The sequence below is a fragment of the Hydra vulgaris genome, chromosome 10 (genome assembly GCF_038396675.1).
Source record: "Hydra vulgaris chromosome 10, alternate assembly HydraT2T_AEP".
NCBI classification, from domain to species: Eukaryota; Metazoa; Cnidaria; class Hydrozoa; order Anthoathecata; family Hydridae; genus Hydra; species Hydra vulgaris.
This window is the reverse complement of record NC_088929.1, coordinates 287,108-307,924: the sequence shown is the minus strand read 5'-3', so window position 1 is coordinate 307,924 and position 20,817 is coordinate 287,108. Positions and strand designations below refer to the sequence as shown.

Sequence of the window (20,817 nt, the reverse complement as noted above, 5' to 3'; positions counted from 1 at the left end):
ATATCAAGAAAAGAAAGAGATTTGTTAATATCAAACATTTTTAAAAATGTAATGTTAAGTTTAATTGTTTGATATTTAAAAAAATATAATAAAATAAACATTCTCTTATAGTAATAATGAAAAAGCTGTTAAATAACATTTAACTTGTTTTGCGGTAATTAATATTATTGTAGTAATTTAAAAAATGTTAATGTCTTAAAAAGATAAAAAAATAAAGAGAATTTTTTGATGTCACATTCACATCAGGCTATTGCATTATATTGCATTATATCGCATTATATTGAATTAAGCATTTTCTATATAAAACAAGGCCTCTCGCGCCACTCTTAAAGTTTAACTTTTTTTTAATTTTTTGAGTTTTTAAGGGCATTTTCAAACAATCAGGGCAAATAGAAATTTACAAATGTATAAACTATATAATTACTTCATTTCAAAGAATGGAAAGTTATTTATCTATACAGATTGTGCACATTTTTATTATTATTATATTTGTTAATTGGTGGCATTTTAAAAATGCCATAATTCGTTATAAAATAAAAAAAATGTGATTTTTAAATATGATAGCGTTGAGACCCTATACACAGCAATTAAAATTTTGTTAGATTCTTTTGATCTATAAATTTCTGAATTAGAGCTGGAATGATGTTGATGTAAACAATGAGATAATGATGTTGCAATTTAATCACCAGAAATTTAAGGGCATCTGTTTGGAAAAGCAGGCAATATCGTTGCTCAAAATTTGCAGGATAGACCATATAAAGGGAAGAAATAGTAAGGTAAAGATAAAAATAAATCACTCTAAAATACCTTTATGCAAAAATAAAGTATATGGATTTCTGATTAAACTTTAAAATTATTTACAATTAAACTTTTATAAAGTGCAGAGATTATTGTGAATTTGCAAAAAAATCGGATCATTAGGGATAAATTAACATAAATGGAGCTATTTCACACACCAGGTTTTTGGCAAAGACATTTTGCTACATAAAATTCAAGTTGCATTTCCCTAAAACCAGGCAGGTTCTTGTTCTGTGTTATAAATTACTCAATTAGATCAATAGAATGGCTGACTACAATTCTCTCTCCTGTGCATTGTGGTTTTCAACCTGCTCCTTTCATGATTCTGCATTTGTTAGAGTAAAATTTAGGTTTTATCTTGTCAAAATTAAATATGTTGAGTTTTAAGCAGTATTGTTTTAAACCTTATTCTATATACATTGCTTTATGTTTAATATCAATTAAGATCAATGAGACTATTTGCAGATATGCCATTATATTATATTAAATATGAGGTTGCTACAAAGGTGAAATTTAAATCATGGTAAAACCATACAAGGTGTTTGGATCTGTTAACTGGCGTTAGCATCTTCTGACAGAGATCACTACATAGAAATGGTAAAAGTTCTATATTCAACCCAAAGGGAGTTCCGGAAGGATGTAAATACGGATAGAACTAAAGCTGAAATCCTTCTGAAAGCAGTTTTTGTTGATAGAGACCAGCCACTAAGTCTTGAGTTGTGTATTTCACCAGGCTACAAGTTAATTTTTGATATTTCAGGACATAGTTTGAAAAAATGACTACAGATAAGACTCCCTCAGACTTTTTGGATACATAAAATTTCAAAGCTTATAAAATCTTTTGTTGCAAACAACTCATCAGAAAATTGTAAATCTATTGACCATAGTTTTAGAAATTTATTTCTCGAAACAAAAAATATATTTCTTGTTTTCAAAAAAAAAGAAAATATATTTCTTAAAACAAGAAATGAATTCCTTGTTTTTGGAAATAAATTGAAGAGAGGGATATTTTTTTCTTAAAACAAGAGATGTATTTCTTATTTTAAGAGAAATATTTCTTATTAAGAAGTTCAATTTTGCTGTGCTTACAGCACAATTTATCCAAGATAATTTAGAGCATGTGATGAGCTTGGCAAAGCTTCGAAAAATACTTCAAATAAAGAGTTCTTGTAAAAAACCATTAAAACAGAAGAAAAGTGGAAAAAAGAAGCTAGCTACAGTGACTGCTCCCTCACTATTGGCTATGAGTCAATAACTCAACATAATTTGAATGGTTCTAAAAATTAGACTTTTGATCTAATACCTAACTGCAAACTCTAAACCTTAAAAATTATTTTTCTACATTTTTTCTTGAGATATTTTTCTTAAGCTGAAAATTGATATATACACAGGCCTCGGCAGAAATGGTGAGCGATTTGACTCTATACATGGCCAGGAATTCAATATTTAATTGCAACAACTTAACAAAGACTTTTCAGATGTTTTATAACATCATCAAATATCTAAATAGCTGTGTTCACCATCAGCAGAGTGTTGCTACATTGACTATCTTATAGCCTGCTACTACAAAGAAGTGCAGCTACATTGATTGAGGGTTTGGTTTGGACAAACAACTATCATTTAAAAGAAAAACCTTTAAGTTTTTAAACTTAAAGGGTGCAAGGAGAAAACCAGTGATGTCACATTTTTTTCATTTTGAGAAAACAAAAAAATAAAGTTTGATGACTTATCTTACTATTTTATTTCAGGTTCCATATATATATCTTAAGTTTGTAAATTAGTATAAATTAGCGTGAAAATATTTTTTAGGAATGTAATTTATACATGCTGCATTGAATCCTGGAATTAGTGTCCCTTTTAGACATCACTGGTTTTTCCTATGTTATTCTAGATTTTGATTTAGAATCCAAAATATCACAACTTGAAAAAAATAGTTCAGGTAAGTGAAGAAATCAATAAAGAAATGAAATTTTTTTTTAGGTTTACATTTTTAAACTCAATAATATTTTATTATACAATTTTTTTTTAAACAATATTAACCAAGAGTTCAAAATAAATTTCCTTTTTTCCTATAATCAATATCTTTTTTTAAATTTAAATACACTCAAGTTCAGAAAACTCTGCCACTGATTCATCATTGTTTAACTAACCTTTCTGAGGCAGATCATTAAAAAACTACTGGGCATCATGCGTGCAAAAATGTTTTAAAACTTGAAGGTCAGCATACTTTGCACAGCTGATTGGCAGTCTCTCATTGTACAAGCAGGTAAAGGGTTTTTGTGATAATTGCTTCTTTTTTCCTAAAGCTTTTGAAATGACAATTCTTTCAAAAAGTTCATTCTAAACTGAATCTGTATTGTAACATAGTAGGAAATTATTGGGAGAAAATAATTTCACGAATAGGGCGTGTTGGTATAGTGGTGAAGGTTTCTTAGGACAGGCACAAAATTTTTTCATCCATTTTATTGGTAGCTCTGCTCAAATTTTTTGGTTAACTAATACTATATCACGGTCACAGTCCATGTGTCTCTTATCGGAAACAATAGTATGATTTGTTGAAATCATTTCTTATTCACTACAATGAGGTGTAAAAAACCAATAATAGTCCAATTCTTATTTTGCCCAGCACATGAATCACAAAAAAGTTGCAAATGTGATACATCTTTAGGTAAAATGTAGTCAAAATAGTATTTTGCATACATGCGATGTAGAAAGCATTTTTCCAATTCCAAAAATTTATAAAATAACATTGATGCAAACTGGAACTCTAACAGTATAATTATCTTGTGTCACTTTGATGTTATAAGAATGGTCATGGTCATCTTTGATTAACATTTAAAACCTCAATCATTGAAGCAAGAAATCTGTCTTGTTGATCTTTATTTTACATTTTGTTAAAGTACAAAAGTAAAAACTTCCTTTCTTCTACTATTGTATCCTGAAAACACTTATATCGCTTGCAATACAGGAAAAAACCCATTGTATGCAAAGATAATCATTCATTTCTATCTTGTTCCCACTTTCGACAAATTTTTATTTTTTTGAATTTTTGTAGTATCTGGATTTTGACATATATCTGCCATTTTTATGATGATTAAATTTTTTTTTTGGTAAAATGAAATGAATAATTTTGACATATCTGGTTTACCCATTGTGACCTCTTTTTTCACATAGAAATTTAGATATGATCTACATTTTTTTTTATATCTATCTTTTAAAAAATGATATCTATCTTTTAAAAGATGCACCAGCTTACCCTCAACATAGTAGGGATAATAACTCAAAAATTGTTAATACTTGACATCTCTGGAATCCTTCATATATAAATATATACATATATATATTTATATATATAGGATTCCATATATATATATATATATATTTATATATATATATATATATATATATATATATATATATATATATATATATATGTATATATATATATATATATATATATATATAATATATTATATATTTATATGTATTTATATTACATATTATATATATATATGTATATAAAATATATATTCATATTGTATATATATACATATTGTATATATATATATATATATATATATATATATATATATATATATATATATATATATATATATATATATATATATATATATATATATATATATATGCATATATATATATATATATATATATATATATATATATATATATATATATATATATATATATATATATATATATATATAACACTATTTTAGTAATAATTTTCCAATGAATGAAGTAATAATTTTCCAATAAATGAATAACAATTTTTTAAAACTTTTTAAGAAAATGTTTCGTTAATAGTACTTGATGATGACATATAAAAAATTAGTTACTATTTCTGTATATAAACAATTTTTTTGGCTGCATTAAAAATTTTAATAGTTTTTACCATAGTTATGTTTTTATAAAATAAATAATTATCAAGAAATTTTACAAAAGATTACATAAAAGGTGTGAAGTAATTTATAATTAAAAAGATAATTGCAAAATTATATTGTTATAGTAATAGTGTATGATTTTAGTTGTGTATTAATTAAAGGTTTTTCCATTTTAATATGGATATCCTCCTTAATTTTGAGCTCATACTTAGACAAAGCTCTTTCATTAATGGAAAAGGAATCAAGATTTGTTGAATTTCTGCATTTTTGTGATGAACTAAGATGTTTGTAAGTATCAGAAGCCTTAAATGAATTTAAATGTTCTGAAATCTTTTTGTGTAGTGTCTGGTGGTTTCACCAATATATCTAGCATTACAGCTGGAACATACAAATTTATAAACAACAAAGGATTTTAAATTTGTGAGTAAGGGATCTTTTGATGAAACCAAACTACTTATTTTAAAAGGTGTAAGAACTAGTCTTGCTTTTATGTTATATTACCTAAGCATTTTTTTTTACCAATTTCATTAATATTTATTACAAAGATAATAAGACTCATTCTAACTCTGATTGACAGGTCAGGACTCATTATAACTCTGTGATGCTCTGTGATGTATATTGTAGGTGGTCCAAAAAGATTTGTGATAGGTCTTCCTGGAGCACCTACAATAACCTCAAAAAAAGAGTGTATACATATATTTGAAATACATTGATATATTTTGATCTAGTTTAGTTTACAACAAAAGATCAAAGTCCTTTACCCATTCTGTTAAGGTAACCATTTTAGATTTGTTTGATCCAAGGCTTCAATAGCAGTGTTATAAAAAAACAACATTATTTGATACCAAAATGAGGTGAATATAATAAAGTTTGTTGCCTAACTGAAAATGACCTCAAAGATCAACAAAAAATCACTTTACAATAGCCTAAATGTTAATTTATCTATGGTAACCAGTAAAAGATAATTACTATATCTTCCTTAAATTGAAAAGCACAGAGTTTTTTTTTTGTACAAAAACATAAAAAAAAAATATTGTTAAAAAAATTAACCGGATTCAACATTAGAATCTATTGGCACCTATGCACCTATTTTTGACTTAATTTAGAGAATTGTTATAAATTTAGTTAAAAATTGTAAAAAGCATAACTTCAGACAATTGGCGCAAGTATTTCCAACAAGAAAAAGTTAAAAATATTTTCATATAAATAAGACCTCTACGCCACTCATCAGCCACTCCACGTATAAATAGGTTGTCGAAAAAAAATTATGGCATTGGCTAATAGTCATATAAATAATATTAATAAATAATATTTATGATTAGTTCTAAAATTATGATTAGTCTGTTTTTCTGTATGTGATATACTCTTTTGTTTATAATGTAATATTTCTAATTTTATTAGATATCTAATATGATCTAATGAGCATCTAATATGATATTTCTAATTTTATTATAGAACATTAGTGAAAAAACTTGAAGACATGCGTACAAATGTGCTAGGAGATGGAATTCAAACATGTCTAATATGTGGTACAAAAGCAGGACTATTAAAAGACTCTCTAAACTACTGCCTGCACTGTGGCCATGTTAGTTTAAGTTTTTTTTTTCTCATATAATAAATGATTTAATATATGTATATATGTAATATATGTAATATTAATACTATGTATAGTTGTAACCTGTATGCGATTATTATAAAAACTTTATGAATATATACTTTTATAAGATCTTTTTGAATATATACTGTTATAAGAACTCTAAGAGTACATAACGCTATTAGTACTCTAGAAATATATACTGCTATTAGAACTTTATGAATATATACAGCTTTAAAAATTCTAAGAATATATACTGTTATAAGAACTTTAAAAATGTATGCAGCTATAAAAACTGTAAGAATTCTGGGTAATTTCATGTAAAAGTAGTACAAATATTTTCCCTCTTAAAATTTTTTTCAAATTTTCACCAATAGTAATTTAAAATTGTTAAATCAAAATGGTTCAAAAGTTAGGACGTATCAGAATTCAATCTAAAACTTTAGAAGTCAAAACTTTAGATGATCTATTTTTGATTTTAAAACATTTAAGACAAATTTTCAGTTTCTTTACCATATATTATGCTTTGCTGATTTTTGGTGTTGCCTAACCCTCATTACTATTTTTTTCTTACAACAATGTCTAAAAGCCTATTCTAGTTTTTAAATATTGCAAATTTAAAAAAAAAAGAATTAGAATGTTTAAAGTTTAAATTTAGTTCTTAAATGTTGTAAGTTTAAAAATAGATTTTATTTTTATTAAAGTATTACTAAGTAGTTTAAATATATTTTTGTGAAATCAGTAGGAATGTATAAATATAGTTTTGTGATGTCAATGATGTATAAAATCTAAAACAATATTTATTTTAAATTAAATAGTTATTGTTTCTTATTTGGAAATTCAAACAGTCAACATTTATTTGTCATGCTGCAGGTGCCACATGTACCTTTGAATTTGCTAGGAAATAATAAAGAAATTATTTTTATATTACAGGCAGTCTAGGTGAAATCAATCTAAAGTTTTTAATGAAAAGCACCAAATTTTGACTCCAAAATCTTGATCTATCAGAAAAGCGGTGAAAGAGATTTCCATGTCTAATAGCAAAATTCAAAAAGCAAAGTTATTATGCAACAAAAAGGCATCATATTATACCCTGATATAGCTTCAAAAAAAAAAGGCATCATAGCCTGAATAGCATCAAATCAGCAAAGACATACTAAAATTTTTTTACTGAAGTGATGTGGATTTATGACAAATATGTGGTAGAAATGATAATGTTAGCATTGGAAAAATAAACACATGTCAAAATTTTGTTTTCTAACCTTAAAGAGCTCTATGCAGCATATAAATTAATCAGATCACAAAATTGGATATATAAATTTTGCAGTCTTTAGTCTAAATAGTGCATTTTTGTTGCTACAAAAGATACACATTCTGTTTGTGTGTGTAGAATACACCAAAATGTAAAGTTGATGTTGAGTGCTATAGGCCTTGGAATGTTTTATTATTGAGTTATTGAAATAAGTACCTGCAGCTGAGAACCAAAAGTTTGGACGATTCTCTTTATTTAACACATTAGTCATCCCAACACTCAAGCTTTTTACAACAAAGTTTTTTACAACAGTCTGTGATACAAAAAGATGACCCAGAGATGCAATATGAAAGTAATGACAGTGATGAAATTGAACACTCAATGGATATTAGCAACAGCAGATAGAACTTAACTTCAGCTTCCATTAAATTAATTCATAGAATTTTACAGAGAATTACACTTTTGTAGTACAGAATGAGATACAGAGTTGGCAAAAGAAGAAGCGTTTCCTCCAATCAAACAGAGTTGGCACAAAAGAAAGCGTTTCCTCCATTTAATTGTCATCTATTACTTCAAAAAGAAATTAGAGGCATCTTCTTTTTGCATTAATTCAAATAATTTGAACCATTTTGGATTTATAAATGAAGTTATGCATAAAACCATTATCATGTAATCATTATCTCACCATTACAGTAATTCATTTTTTCTGATGGTTGTGCTGGGCAGTATAAAACTGCAAATATTGTTACAAACTATACCACCTTGTTGAAGGTTTTTTTGTTTGTTGCATTTGGAATTTTTCTTTGAACGATATTTGAGATTTTTTTGAACAGTATAAGAAATCATACTATGCATGCTTTAAGAGATTATACAATCTGCGCTTTCTAAGATTATACTATCTGTGCTTTAAGAGATTATACTATGTGTGCTTTAAGAGATTATACTATATGTGCTTTAAGAGTTATACAGTCCCTGGCCACAATATTGTGATCACCTCAGTTTTTCCACATATTTTGTTTTCAAAGTTATTTTAAAGTAATTTTAAGGTGAGTATATTATTATTACTAAGTTATTATACAATACTGACATCTATCGAATAAAATAGAAAGGAAAACACCTTTATAATCATAATCAATGTGAGGTTAGGTGTGTTTTAAGTCAGCAATGTGAATTTTTGTCAATTTAAAAAAAAACGTGGTTGATTTGTCACATACATTTTTTTTATATTTTAACAGTTTTTTTTGAGTGAAAAGTGTTTTATTATTTTTAATACATTTTATAAAGTTACTATAAATAGCAATTAATACATAGCACCATTTTATTAACATTTTTAGTGTAATAGGTTGTAATTGCAAATTTCAATATAAAATAAACATGGGTACCGGTAAGGACATAAGTCCAAGCAAAATTTCAGAAGTAAAAGCACTTTTACAACATTCAGAGCATTCACAACGGAGAATTGCTAAAATGTGTAAAGTTTTGCAATGTTTTGTTAATATAATCAAACACAAAATGGAAAATGACATCACTCTTTCTCCAAAAAGGAAAGGGCGGAGTGGGGCAAAACGTAAAACCACTCCCAGGACTAACAGAATTATAAGAGATATTTGTCTGGAAAATAGAAAAAAATTATCCCTCTTGCTGTCAAAACTTGTTAAAGAGTCTGGAATATAAGTTTCGGAATGCACAGAGGAGACTGGCTGAAGTTGGTTTAAAATCACACAAACTGGCTAAAAAACCGAGGCTAACTCCAGCAATGATAAAAAAGAGATTGCAATGGGCAAAAAATCATAAGTGTATTTTTATTGGAGTTAGGGAACATGTAAGTTTATCAATTTTGAATAAAATATTGTTAAAAAAGTGTTTAAATGTTGACATAAACTTAATTACAACCACACTATGATGATTTTTTCAGGTGTGTTTTTCAGACGAATCAAAATTTTGTGATCTTGTTGGACAAAGCCACCTTTGTGTGAAGAAGGCCTAACGAAAAATACCACCCAGATTGCATTGTTCAAACTGTTAAACATCCAACTAAAGTTATGGTGTGGTCAGTTATCAGTGGTAAAGGTACAGGAAGACTTTATATTGTCAATGGGATGATGAACCAAATACAGTATCAAGAGGTTATGGAGAGCCAACATATCCCCCAAATACAAGAATGGTTTCCAAACAACAATACATTTACGTTTATGCATGATAGTGCTCCATGCCATAAAGCTAAAAGGATCACAAACTTTCTTAAAACATAAAATATCCCTGTTTTAGATTAGCCAAGGAACTCTCCTGACCTGAATCCGATTGAGAATTTGTGGAACATTCTCAAGAAGGAAATCTCTTCTGAGGTTTCAACAAACAAAAGGAATTTGATTGAAAAATTACTCTTTCATTGGCACCACAATGAAAAAATTAAGACAATAGCAATAAACTGTATTAAAAGTATGCCAGACCGAATAGCTAAAGTCATTTTGTTAAAAGGAGGAATGAAAAAATATTAATATTTTTTTATGACTTCCAATCAAAAAGAGTAATTGTTTGTTAAAATATGTGTAAATTGATTTTGAAATATTATTTTATTATTAAGGAAACATGTTTTATCAATAAAATATAACTAATATTGCAATTGTACTTTTGGTATGCTTTTTACAAACTCTTGAAGTTAAAAATACACAAAAATTGTAGGTGATCCAGCCAGGGACTGTACTATCTGTGCTTTAAGAGATTATACTATCTAAGCTTTACAAGATTATACTATTTGTGCTTTAAGAGATTATACTATGTGTGCTTTAAGAGATTATACTATCTGTGCTTTAAGAGATTATACTATGTGTGCTTTAAGAGATTATACTATGTGTACTTTAAGAGATTATATTATCTGTGCTTTAAGAGATTATACTATGTGTGCTTTAAGAAATCTATTGTTTGTATTAAGATTGTCTAAAATCTCTTATTTCAAAAAAATGAGTTAGGCAACTCAAAAAATGACTGAAAGTGTAAATCAAATGTAAAACAAAAGGTTTGACTTTTTTAAATAAAAACATGATTATCCAAAGTTTTGAGTCCTATTTTCTCTACATCTTTGAATTCAGCACCTTCAAAAATTATCAATAAAAGTTTTCTGTCATTTTCTTCCACAAGAACTTGAATTGTTTATAACAATGCATAGTTGCGACATCTTTAATAGAAAATGTGAACCAAAATATTCTTTTGTCTAAATTTAAAATGCTTTATGATAAGATTACCTTTCATTTTTGCCTAACATCTGATTCATTTGTAAAAATATTTGAATCTATGAGAGTTTGGATACTCCAAGAGACAGTGATACTGCAGCTCATGGTAATGAAACAGAAAATTTGTCTTGACCATTTTAAAATCAAAAGATAATCACCTAAAGTTTTGAAATTGGTTATTTTTCTTTTCATAATTGGATTCAGTACCCTCAAAATATGTACAACTATTTAGTCTTTTTCCTTTATTTAAATATTATTTATAAAAAGTACCAGTTTTGCAAACATCCAACATGAATTTTGTAGTGGTACTTTCGAATCATTTGTAGTTTTGAAGTAATTTGCTGAAAAATTTGAACACTATTCTAATAATTTGCCAACAATACTAAGTGATTTCAGTTTCACAAGTAGTTTTGAATGTGCGGCTGAGTCCTTTTTAAAAATCTGAAAATGCTATATATATATACATGTATATGTGTGTATGCACTCACATATTCTGTACTGTTTCATTATTACTTTAACAATGTAATATATTTAAAGACCTGATAGACCCAAATTTAAAATACAAAATTATCATCCTGCTTATCCACCAAACATCTGTAATGCTTCAAATATTACTTCAAAAAGTCTAAAGTTTTGCTTTAAAACCAAATGTAAGTTTTTACAAATTATTTTTGAAATAAAAAATTTAACAAAAATACTAAATGAAAAAAAAATGCTAAAAGAAAAATTACATGTAACAATTAAAATATAATCTGTTGATAATGTTAGTCAACAAAAAAAGAGAAAACTCTTAAATACAATCACTAAAAGATTTACTGGGTAGACCAATTACTTGTTCAACTCACCAACATCTTACCTAGTTCTTACATGCAGTTTTTTTTTCTATTTTAACAAAAAAACTTTTATTAAAGAAAGTTGAGGTCTCTTAAGAAGGATACCAAAATTTGGAAAATTGTATTTTGACATGTGACATTTTAATTTTTATACTAGTACTCCACACAACCTAAAAATAGAAGCCTGAACTCTAAAATTTCCACAGCCTAAAAATAAAAGCCTGGATTCTAATATTCCACACAAAACATAAAGATATAATTTATATGAATTTATCGTAGAATTAGCAACTTTTGTCTTAAAGAATTTTCTATTCAATGATAAATTCAGTAATATGTTATACCATATTACTGAAGCAGTCATGAGTACAGAGTTTGCTCAAGATCATGCAAGTCTCATTATCAAGTACAGATTTTTCTCCAGATTATGCTTATCTCACGATTGGGTACAGGTTTTGGTTCAGATTGTGTATGTCTTACAAATGGGTACAGTATTTGTATATCTCACAATTACAAACAGATTTTGTTCCAGAATGTGCATGTCTCACAGGTTTTTAGAAGAAACATGATTTTTTTAATAAAGAAGTTAAAAATATAAAATAGTTTTATTATAGATGTATTGATGCTAGTTTCATCTTGCTAAAATATTTGGATATCATTAAGTTGGAAAATTCTTTAACTGAATTACATGATTCAATCAGTTTTAAAACAAACCTTATGGAACCTGGGCAAATATTTTAGCACTGCATTAAAATTTACTATAAAGAAAGCAATACTCTTAACTACTTAAATAAAGCAGTTATTACGTCTTATGTAAATAATATTCCTCACAATTTTGCTAAAAGAACAGTTATTTTAATATCTGATTACATTAAAAAAAAAAGAATATTTAACTAAAAACAACATTTCGCAGAACTAAAAACAACATTTCGCAGAACTAAAAACAACATTTCACAGAACTAAAAACAACAATTAACAGAACTAAAAACAACATTTAGTTGTGTATATATATATATATATATATATATATATATATATATATATATATATATATATATATATATATATATATATATATATATATATATACTCAGATACAATATCTTGACTCTGAAAAAACTGAGGTTTTTTCAGAGTCAAGATATTGTATCTGAGTGTTGGGTTTCAGAATATGATTTAGATGCTTATTTCTTGGAGTCCAATTATGTTTCTTTCAGACAGAATAAAAATAACAAGTTTAGATAGAGGTTGCAACTGAAAAATTTATTAAAGCAACATCTGCTTGTGGTTCTTACATAAAACTTATTAAAGAAACATTGACTTTTGGTTCTTACATAAAACTTATTGAAGATAAATCTGCATGTGCTACAAGATACAATATAAGTTATAGAGACTGTTTCAATATGTTAACTTGTATTCCTCATTATGCTATTGTTAATAATAAAAATATTAATATCTCTATATCAACTCGATATAGTCACCAATATGTAAACATTGAGAAAGGTGGTTTTCTATTAGAAATCAAATTATAGATAAATTACAAGGTAAAAGATTAATGCTGCACATAGACACTAAACTTATAAAGTTTACTGTCTATGAAGCAAATATGTGAAAAGAAGAATATCTCTGTTACAAAAAATAGACTGGCATTAAGTGTATCCACTCCAGAGGGCCTGGATTCTAAAGAAATTTTGTGTTCACATAATTGAAAGCTCAAAATGAGAAGTTCAAGAGAGATTTTTAACATTCTTCAATACTATTGAGTTTTTATAAAACTTTTTTATTAAAATATTGAATTAATTAAAATATTTAGCTGCAGAAGTAAAACTGGTCTATTGTTTTAATATAATGTAAATAAGCAAAATGTAAGAAAAAAATATATAAAATTAAAAAAAAAAGTAGTCTAGCAACTATGTGAACATTTTTTTAGACAATGTTTGTTTTATAAATTGAAGGGTTTATTGTGAAACAATGACAAGCCACAAAAACAAATATTTGAGAATTTATATATTTATTTAAATCTATAAAATCAGTGCTTACCTATTATTCTTTCAAATTTATACATCATAAAAATACTAATGGATATTATATATCGGACAAAAAAAAAAAAATTGTGTATACTATTTATGATTATAAAAATAATAACTCATTTTTGAAAAAAGTGTGGCTTGTCATTGTTTCACAATAAGCCCTTCAATTAATTGTTTTATAAATTATTGTTGCACCTGGTAATTGGATGAACAACAAGTTAATTTGGCATTAGCAGACAAGTATTTGCATGACAACATGAAGGTAGAAATGATAAAGAATTTGCTTATCAATGTTTAGTCAAAGATATTCAAATGTGGTCCATCCACATAATCTTTTGATTTAGACAATAACCTACCTCTTTCTAACTTTGTTAGTTGGTATAGCTAGATCCTTTCCAGTGGAAAATTATAAACGTTGTAAACCTATCAAAACAACATCCAAAATTGGTAACCTCTGCCTTCATGAGAAATTTTCACATTATATCACAAAGAAAATAACCTGCCTAATAAAATAGACGAAATATTATCTAAGTGTCGACATTCCAACAAATTTCTAAATATATATATATATATATATATATATATATATATATATATATATATATATATATATATATATATATATATATATATATATATATATATATATATATATATATATATATATAAAGAGTGTTTAAGGTCAGCAAAGTATTGCCGACCTTTTTTCTATGGTTTATAGTAAAAAATTTTTGCTGAAATTTTTTGGTCATTATGGTAAAAAAATTTTTCTGAAATTTTATTGTTTATAATAGGCAAACTTGCCCAACATAAACATTTTTCCTGATTCCAAGGACTATATATATATATATACAGTAGCGTGCAAAAGTTTAGAAACACCAACTTTTTTTTCAGTTTTTACTGCAAAGCTATTCACAAAACTTTCTAAAATAAGCTGAAATTTTTACTAAATGTGCTCTGTATTATTTCAAAAAACCACAAAAGTATTAAAATTTAACAGTTAATTAAAATTTAATTGTTTTTTTTTGATAAAGCTTCCATGCAAAAGTTTAGAAACATCATACCTCGCAATTAAATAATTTTTTTGTTAACAAAAGCAATATTAAAGACCAAAATATTTGTGAAATTTAATAATTTAATTGCTTTGAGATATTTCAATGGCAGTGAAGTAATTGCCAAAATATTTGAAAATTTTTATAATTCAATTAGTGATACTTTAAAAGCATGGGAAAGCCTAAGGAAGTTTCAAAAGAAAATAAAGGAATTAATTATAAAAACTGTGGGAAATAAAATGACTTACATGCAAATTTCTGAACTTTACAATGTTTCATTGTTACAATGTTTCACACTATGAAAAGATTTCGTCTCAGCAAAACTATTCCAAGCAAACCTCCCACTGGAAGACCTAAAGTTTCAACTGAAAAAACTGAAAGATTGTTATTAAGGTATCAAGACTACTGTCAAATTTAATTCACTTATGCATCAGTTTCACACAATTGTTGTACGAATGCTACAGTTTGGCACAAACTGTAGCATTCGTACAACTAAACATCGATTACAATAAAATAATCTGTATGGCTGTTGTCCAGTGAAGAAACCACTAAAAGCTTCAAAAAATTTAAAAACCAGAATAAAATTTGCAAAAGATCATACCAATTAATGTCTGGTCAAAAGTCCTTTTTTCTGATGAGTTAAAGTCTGGGCTATTAAGTAGTGATGGAGCTAGGTATTTAGGAGACAGATTTAATCCAAAATATCAATAACCCACTGTTAAACATGGAGGAAGAAATTTATGGTTTGAGGGTGTTTTCATTGTGACAATGTGGGTCCCATTCATCACATAGAAGGTATTATGAGCCAGAAAGTTTATTTATACATAAAGAATGTTATGCTGCCACATGGAAAGTATAAAATGACTCACAAATGGATCTTACCACATGATAATAATCCATAAGCATTGTGCCAAATCTGTTAAGAAATATTTTAAATCACAAAAAATCAAAGTTCCTGAATTGCCTTCACAGAGCCCAGATCTCAATCATATTGAGCATCTTTGGGAGTACATCGACTGACAATTAGTTGGTAGAAAAACAACCAATAAAGACCATTTATTTGCTTTGATTAAAGAATGTTGGTATAATATTCCTCAGGATGTTCTCATTCATTTAGTAGATTCAATGCTTCAATGCTGTGATGCTATTTTAAAGGCAAATGGGTATGCCACTAAATACTAAGTGTCTTAATGAAACTATTTTATTGAAAAGTTATTATTTTGTAAATTTTAGTAAAAGTTTCAGCTTTTTTGAAATAAATATTAATCAAATTCAGTTGTTTCTAAACTTTTGCACAGAAAAATTTAACTATTAATTCAATCAGTGTAGAGTTCAAACTGTAGTACACAAACACACGTGGTGTTCTGACTGCAGTAGACAATGTAAAAAAATGCTGCTTTTTTATGCAGAGAATTGTTGCCCAGATCCTTTTAAAGGCGAATAGCCAAAAAAAAAGAATGATACCAAAACTGCAAATAAAGTTTTCTAACCACTTTTGAATACATTTTAAAAATAAAATTTTCACTTTTTAATCTGTTTATGTTACTTTTCAACTGGTTTATTTCTGCTCTTTTTTTGTGCTGGTTTATTTTAGCTTTTTATTTTCAGTTGGTTTGCCAAAAATGTGGCGTGGATTCAAAGATAACTACAGAAACATCGAAAAAATTATTTTATTGTGTTATATGCAATGAAGAGAGGCAGGTAATGTTTTATATTTAGTGTATTGTAGGAAACATTAGCCTAATTTTTTTTGAGTTTTTAATTTCTTATTTATTGAATAAAAAACCCTAATAATGTTGGGGTTTTTTATACAATAATTCTACCTAACTCTACCCCTAACCCTGACCAAAACCCTAACCCTGACAAAAGTTTTAATAATTTAAAATTATTACATATGTAATTTCTTATATTATTATTACTTTGTAATAACTTTAAATCTTATTAAAATTTTTTAGCCAAAATATTTTAAATCTAATTTTTTTTTTCAAATTATGTAAACTTGTTTTTCAATTAGTTGTGGAAATCATCTGGTGCGTGGTTTTATAATTCTATACCGAAATATGTTATTTCTGATGTTGGGTCTGAGCTGGTAAGTAAAAAGTTAAAGTGTTGAATTTTAGTATCTTTTTCTGATAAAATTTTTTTTAATCTAAATATTCAATAATTTATAATTTATTTTAATAATAGATTTCTTTATACTAGTTATCTTATTAAAGAACCATGAATTACATTCTCCCATGTCTTTTTCATTTAAGTATGCAATAAATGCATAAATAAAGGTAGGGTGAGGCTCCTTTGCCTGTTAAAAACAACTTATCTAGGAGAAGAAAAAATTTGATGTAAAACCCCTACTTTTATTGTGGGGAAAAATGGGATGAGTTTGCAAGCCCTGAATGTTAATTAACATTTTGAAAAATTCTAATTGGCATTTTGGAAACTGTCCAAAACATGTGGTACCATTAAACTTTAAAAAAAGTGTCTGCAGTCGAAGCAATTTTATGATCATAACAATGTTTTTTAATGTTCTATTAAGGTCAATTTATTCAGTAGAAATATGTAGATCCCTTAAGTGAATAAAATTATATTATCCAACTGGTTTACACCCGAAACACATTCTTTATTATTCCACCTAAAAAGTTATGTTCTTTATAATTCCACCTAAAACCTTATGTTCTTTATATTTCCACCTGAAATGTTATGTTTTTCAAAATCGTGAGTGCTGGTTTTTGATTATGAGTTTTTATAAACTTTGTATTATAAAGTACTCTATATATCTTTTATTTTGACAACATAAATTAGTTTTCTTTCTTAACATTTTTAAATTCTAGTTTAATAGTTTTTAGATGTAATAAAACTTTATAAAATGTTCTTAAATTGTAATAAAACAAAGTGTCAACATTTAGTATCCAGGTTTGTAATTAAAAAAAAAATATTTAATACATTTTTATTTATATTCTAAGGTTGTCTCACTTTATCTTGTTCATTATTTTTTTATTTCATCCTTTTTTAATTGCTTATCTGCTTTATAATACAATTTTATTGTCATAGCAACAAACCTTGACAAACCCCTTTAATCATTTTTTTCACATTTTATTTTTTTTTTATCTTTTTTTTTTTGGTGCAAAAGCATGATTGATGAATCTGCTTCAATAGTCAACTTTTCACTATATATGTAAAACTTTTTAAAATCTGAATTTAACTGAAAGTCGAATTTAGTTCAACTGATTGTGGTACAAATGGGTACACATTTAACTGAAAAATAAATTTAGACTTTTATACCAAATTTAACTGATATCACTGACATACACAATTTTTCTTTCCCATACAACAATAGGTGTATTTATATAAGGTTTTTACGCTGTTTTAAAATCACAAACGGCTCTTGAAAATTTTTTTAAAATAAGCCTTTATTTGTAGTATATGCCGTAATTTTATTGATCTTTGTTTTCATATTTTGTTTTCATAATAAATATTAATGACATGGCTACTCGAAATGTTTGAATTTTTCTGATTTGTTTTGCTACATTTGCAGATTTTTTACCAATGTTCACCACCAGAAAACAATGACTCCTTTATTAAAAAAAGCTTATGAACTTTATTTTGACTCCAAAATCAAAGTCACCAAAACACAAGTCTATGCCCTTTGAAGTTTCAATGATATGGAGTGAACCCACATATCATGCCACTGACACAGGTACCTTGACTAGCTTATTTCTCTTTCATTACACTCTGTTATAATTCTACCAACATGCATAACAGCTAAATCACAAACACTTATTAATAACATTTTTATAACCTTTAACTCACCTGACCATTTAATGCCTGATCATATGGCTCAATTTATCTGCATTCCTAGTAAATCTAACCACCCTAAAAAGAGTATATCTTACAGGCAATGCTTCAAGAACTTTAACAAAAGTATATTTATTGAAGATGTTTCCAACATTAACTGGGATCTCAATATTAAAAAAGATGATGTAAATCAACCTATCGGTTTTCTTTTAAAGACATTTAAAAACATATTAGACCAGCATGCTCCATACAAAAAAATTAAGCAGCAAATTTTACTTAAATCAAAACCATGGATCATTAATGGCATACTTAAATCTTTTTCCATTAAAAACAGACTTTATAAAAACTGCACAAAATGTAGAGATATTAGTACTAAAAATAAACTGTTTTCTAAATTTAAATTTTATAGAAACAGAATCAGCAATCTATTAAAAATTAGTACAAAATCCTATTGCACAACCTATTTTAGTAAAAACCTTAAACAATAATAAGAATACTTGGATTATAGTTCAACTTTCTATAGTAAACATTTTGATTCATTGTGTTTTTGCAATTCTGGCTGCTTATGCGTCTCTCTATTTGATGAAAGGATGCTTTTTACATCCATTTGATTTCAATTTCCTGTGAGACATTAATGCATCGCAATTTATTGCTGCAGATGAAAATCTAAAGGACTTGTTAAGTTTTACAAGCTTGTCAAGGTCAGAATTAGCTGCTTTTCTTTCTGAGAATAATTTATTGAATTCGCTTTGTTCTGCCGCTGTGTGGTCAGGGTGTATAAGTATATCTTTAAAATTGCCAGATGCAAACTGTTTAGCCGATGCTATAACGTTGTTTTTGATAGATACTTAACTCTAACTATATTGGCTGATTTACTTAAGGATGCCATAACCTTTTTGAATTCTGCGGTGTCATCTTTAGTTATATTGCTTGGTTGAGTTTTTACAGATTCAGGTAGACCAAACACAACAATTCTCTTCTCTCTATTAGTCATGTCCCTATTATGCTTATTGAGCGCCCTCACTACAGCTACATTTGCTAATGTACAGGGTTTGCTGACTTGTTTAACTAATTTAAATAACAAAGGTTTTTCATTACTTTTGCTATTTTCAGGGACTTTATTTCAATATCCTGCAAATCAATTCTATTATTAGGTTCGTCAATTCTGGCAGTAAGTGTTTTAATTGCATAAAGAGCTTGTTTAAGCTCCTCTTTGGCAATTTTATCAGCGTTTTCCAGAGTGACTTTAAGCTGTTTTTGTGTTACCATTTTTAGCAATTATCAGTGGAAGCGATTTGAAGTTGTATATATATATCAATTGCTTTTAACTTGATAAATACTCTTCCATATAGTTTATTTAGTTTTAGTTAGTTTCAATATATCTGTGAAGTTTCAATTAACTTTTTTTTTTCAAAAATTTGTTAAAAAGAAAAGTTACACAAAAATTAAAATCTAAATTAACATTAAATTTTAATTTTTTGTTGTTGTTTGGTTATAAAATGTGAATTGCGAACTTAAATAAAAGCATTTGGTTATAAATAAATTTAAAATGAAGCAGTCGGTTACGAAAAAAATTAAAATGAAGCTTTGGTTCATGAAAAAGTGAAAATTCGATGAAACAAAATTTGCTTTATGTTTGCCTCAATATTTAGTAACATCTTTTACAATAAAGTACTCTTGGTTGTTTAAATCCTGTTGATTTTTTAATTTTAAACTCTTTTGTTTTAAACAAAGTTATATTGCTTTAAACAAAGTTGTATTGCTTTAAACAAAGTTGTATTGCTTTAAACAAAGTTGTATTGCTTTAAACAAAGTTGTATTGCTTTAAACAAAGTTGTATTGCTTTAAACAAAGTTGTATTGCTTTAAACAAAGTTGTATTGCTATAAACAAAGTTGAATTGCTTTAAACAAAGTTGTATTGCTTTAAACAAAGTTGTATTGCTTTAAACAAAGTTGTATTGCTATAAACAAAGTTGTATTGCTTTAAACAAAGTTGTATTGCTTACAAATTGTAAACTTGTTATGAGCAGATTGTTGTTGTTACTAACTGATCTCTGTTATTATGAGCTAAATATTTTTGTTTTCAGCAAGAAATTTATTTTAAATATAGATTTTACTCAAAAAGTTACAATTAATAATTTCTTTTTAGAACTCTAATAAGAGAGTTTTAGGTAGAACTAACTCTTTCAATACTCCTCGGCCTGTGTGGATTGAAAATCGCTCAAGTAAGCTACATATTGTTATTTTTTGTTTAAATTTTATGATTTACTATATTTTAAGCAATATTTTTTTAAGAGAAATTTTAATGTGTTTTTTTTGTCCATATTTAAATG

General features: G+C 26.7%; 1 protein-coding gene across 1 annotated transcript in view; it reads left to right on the top strand.

Annotated features, from left to right (window-relative positions):
• The window catches only part of LOC100214314 (rabphilin-1), an 85,235-nt gene that overhangs the window by 14,279 nt on the left and 50,139 nt on the right, over positions 1–20,817 (top strand). The window contains exons 3-6 of the mRNA XM_065807015.1: positions 6,159–6,288; positions 16,300–16,392; positions 16,706–16,780; positions 20,634–20,709. Coding sequence (XP_065663087.1) covers positions 6,159–6,288; positions 16,300–16,392; positions 16,706–16,780; positions 20,634–20,709 — 374 coding nt within the window. The remainder of the gene's footprint in view (positions 1–6,158; positions 6,289–16,299; positions 16,393–16,705; positions 16,781–20,633; positions 20,710–20,817) is intronic.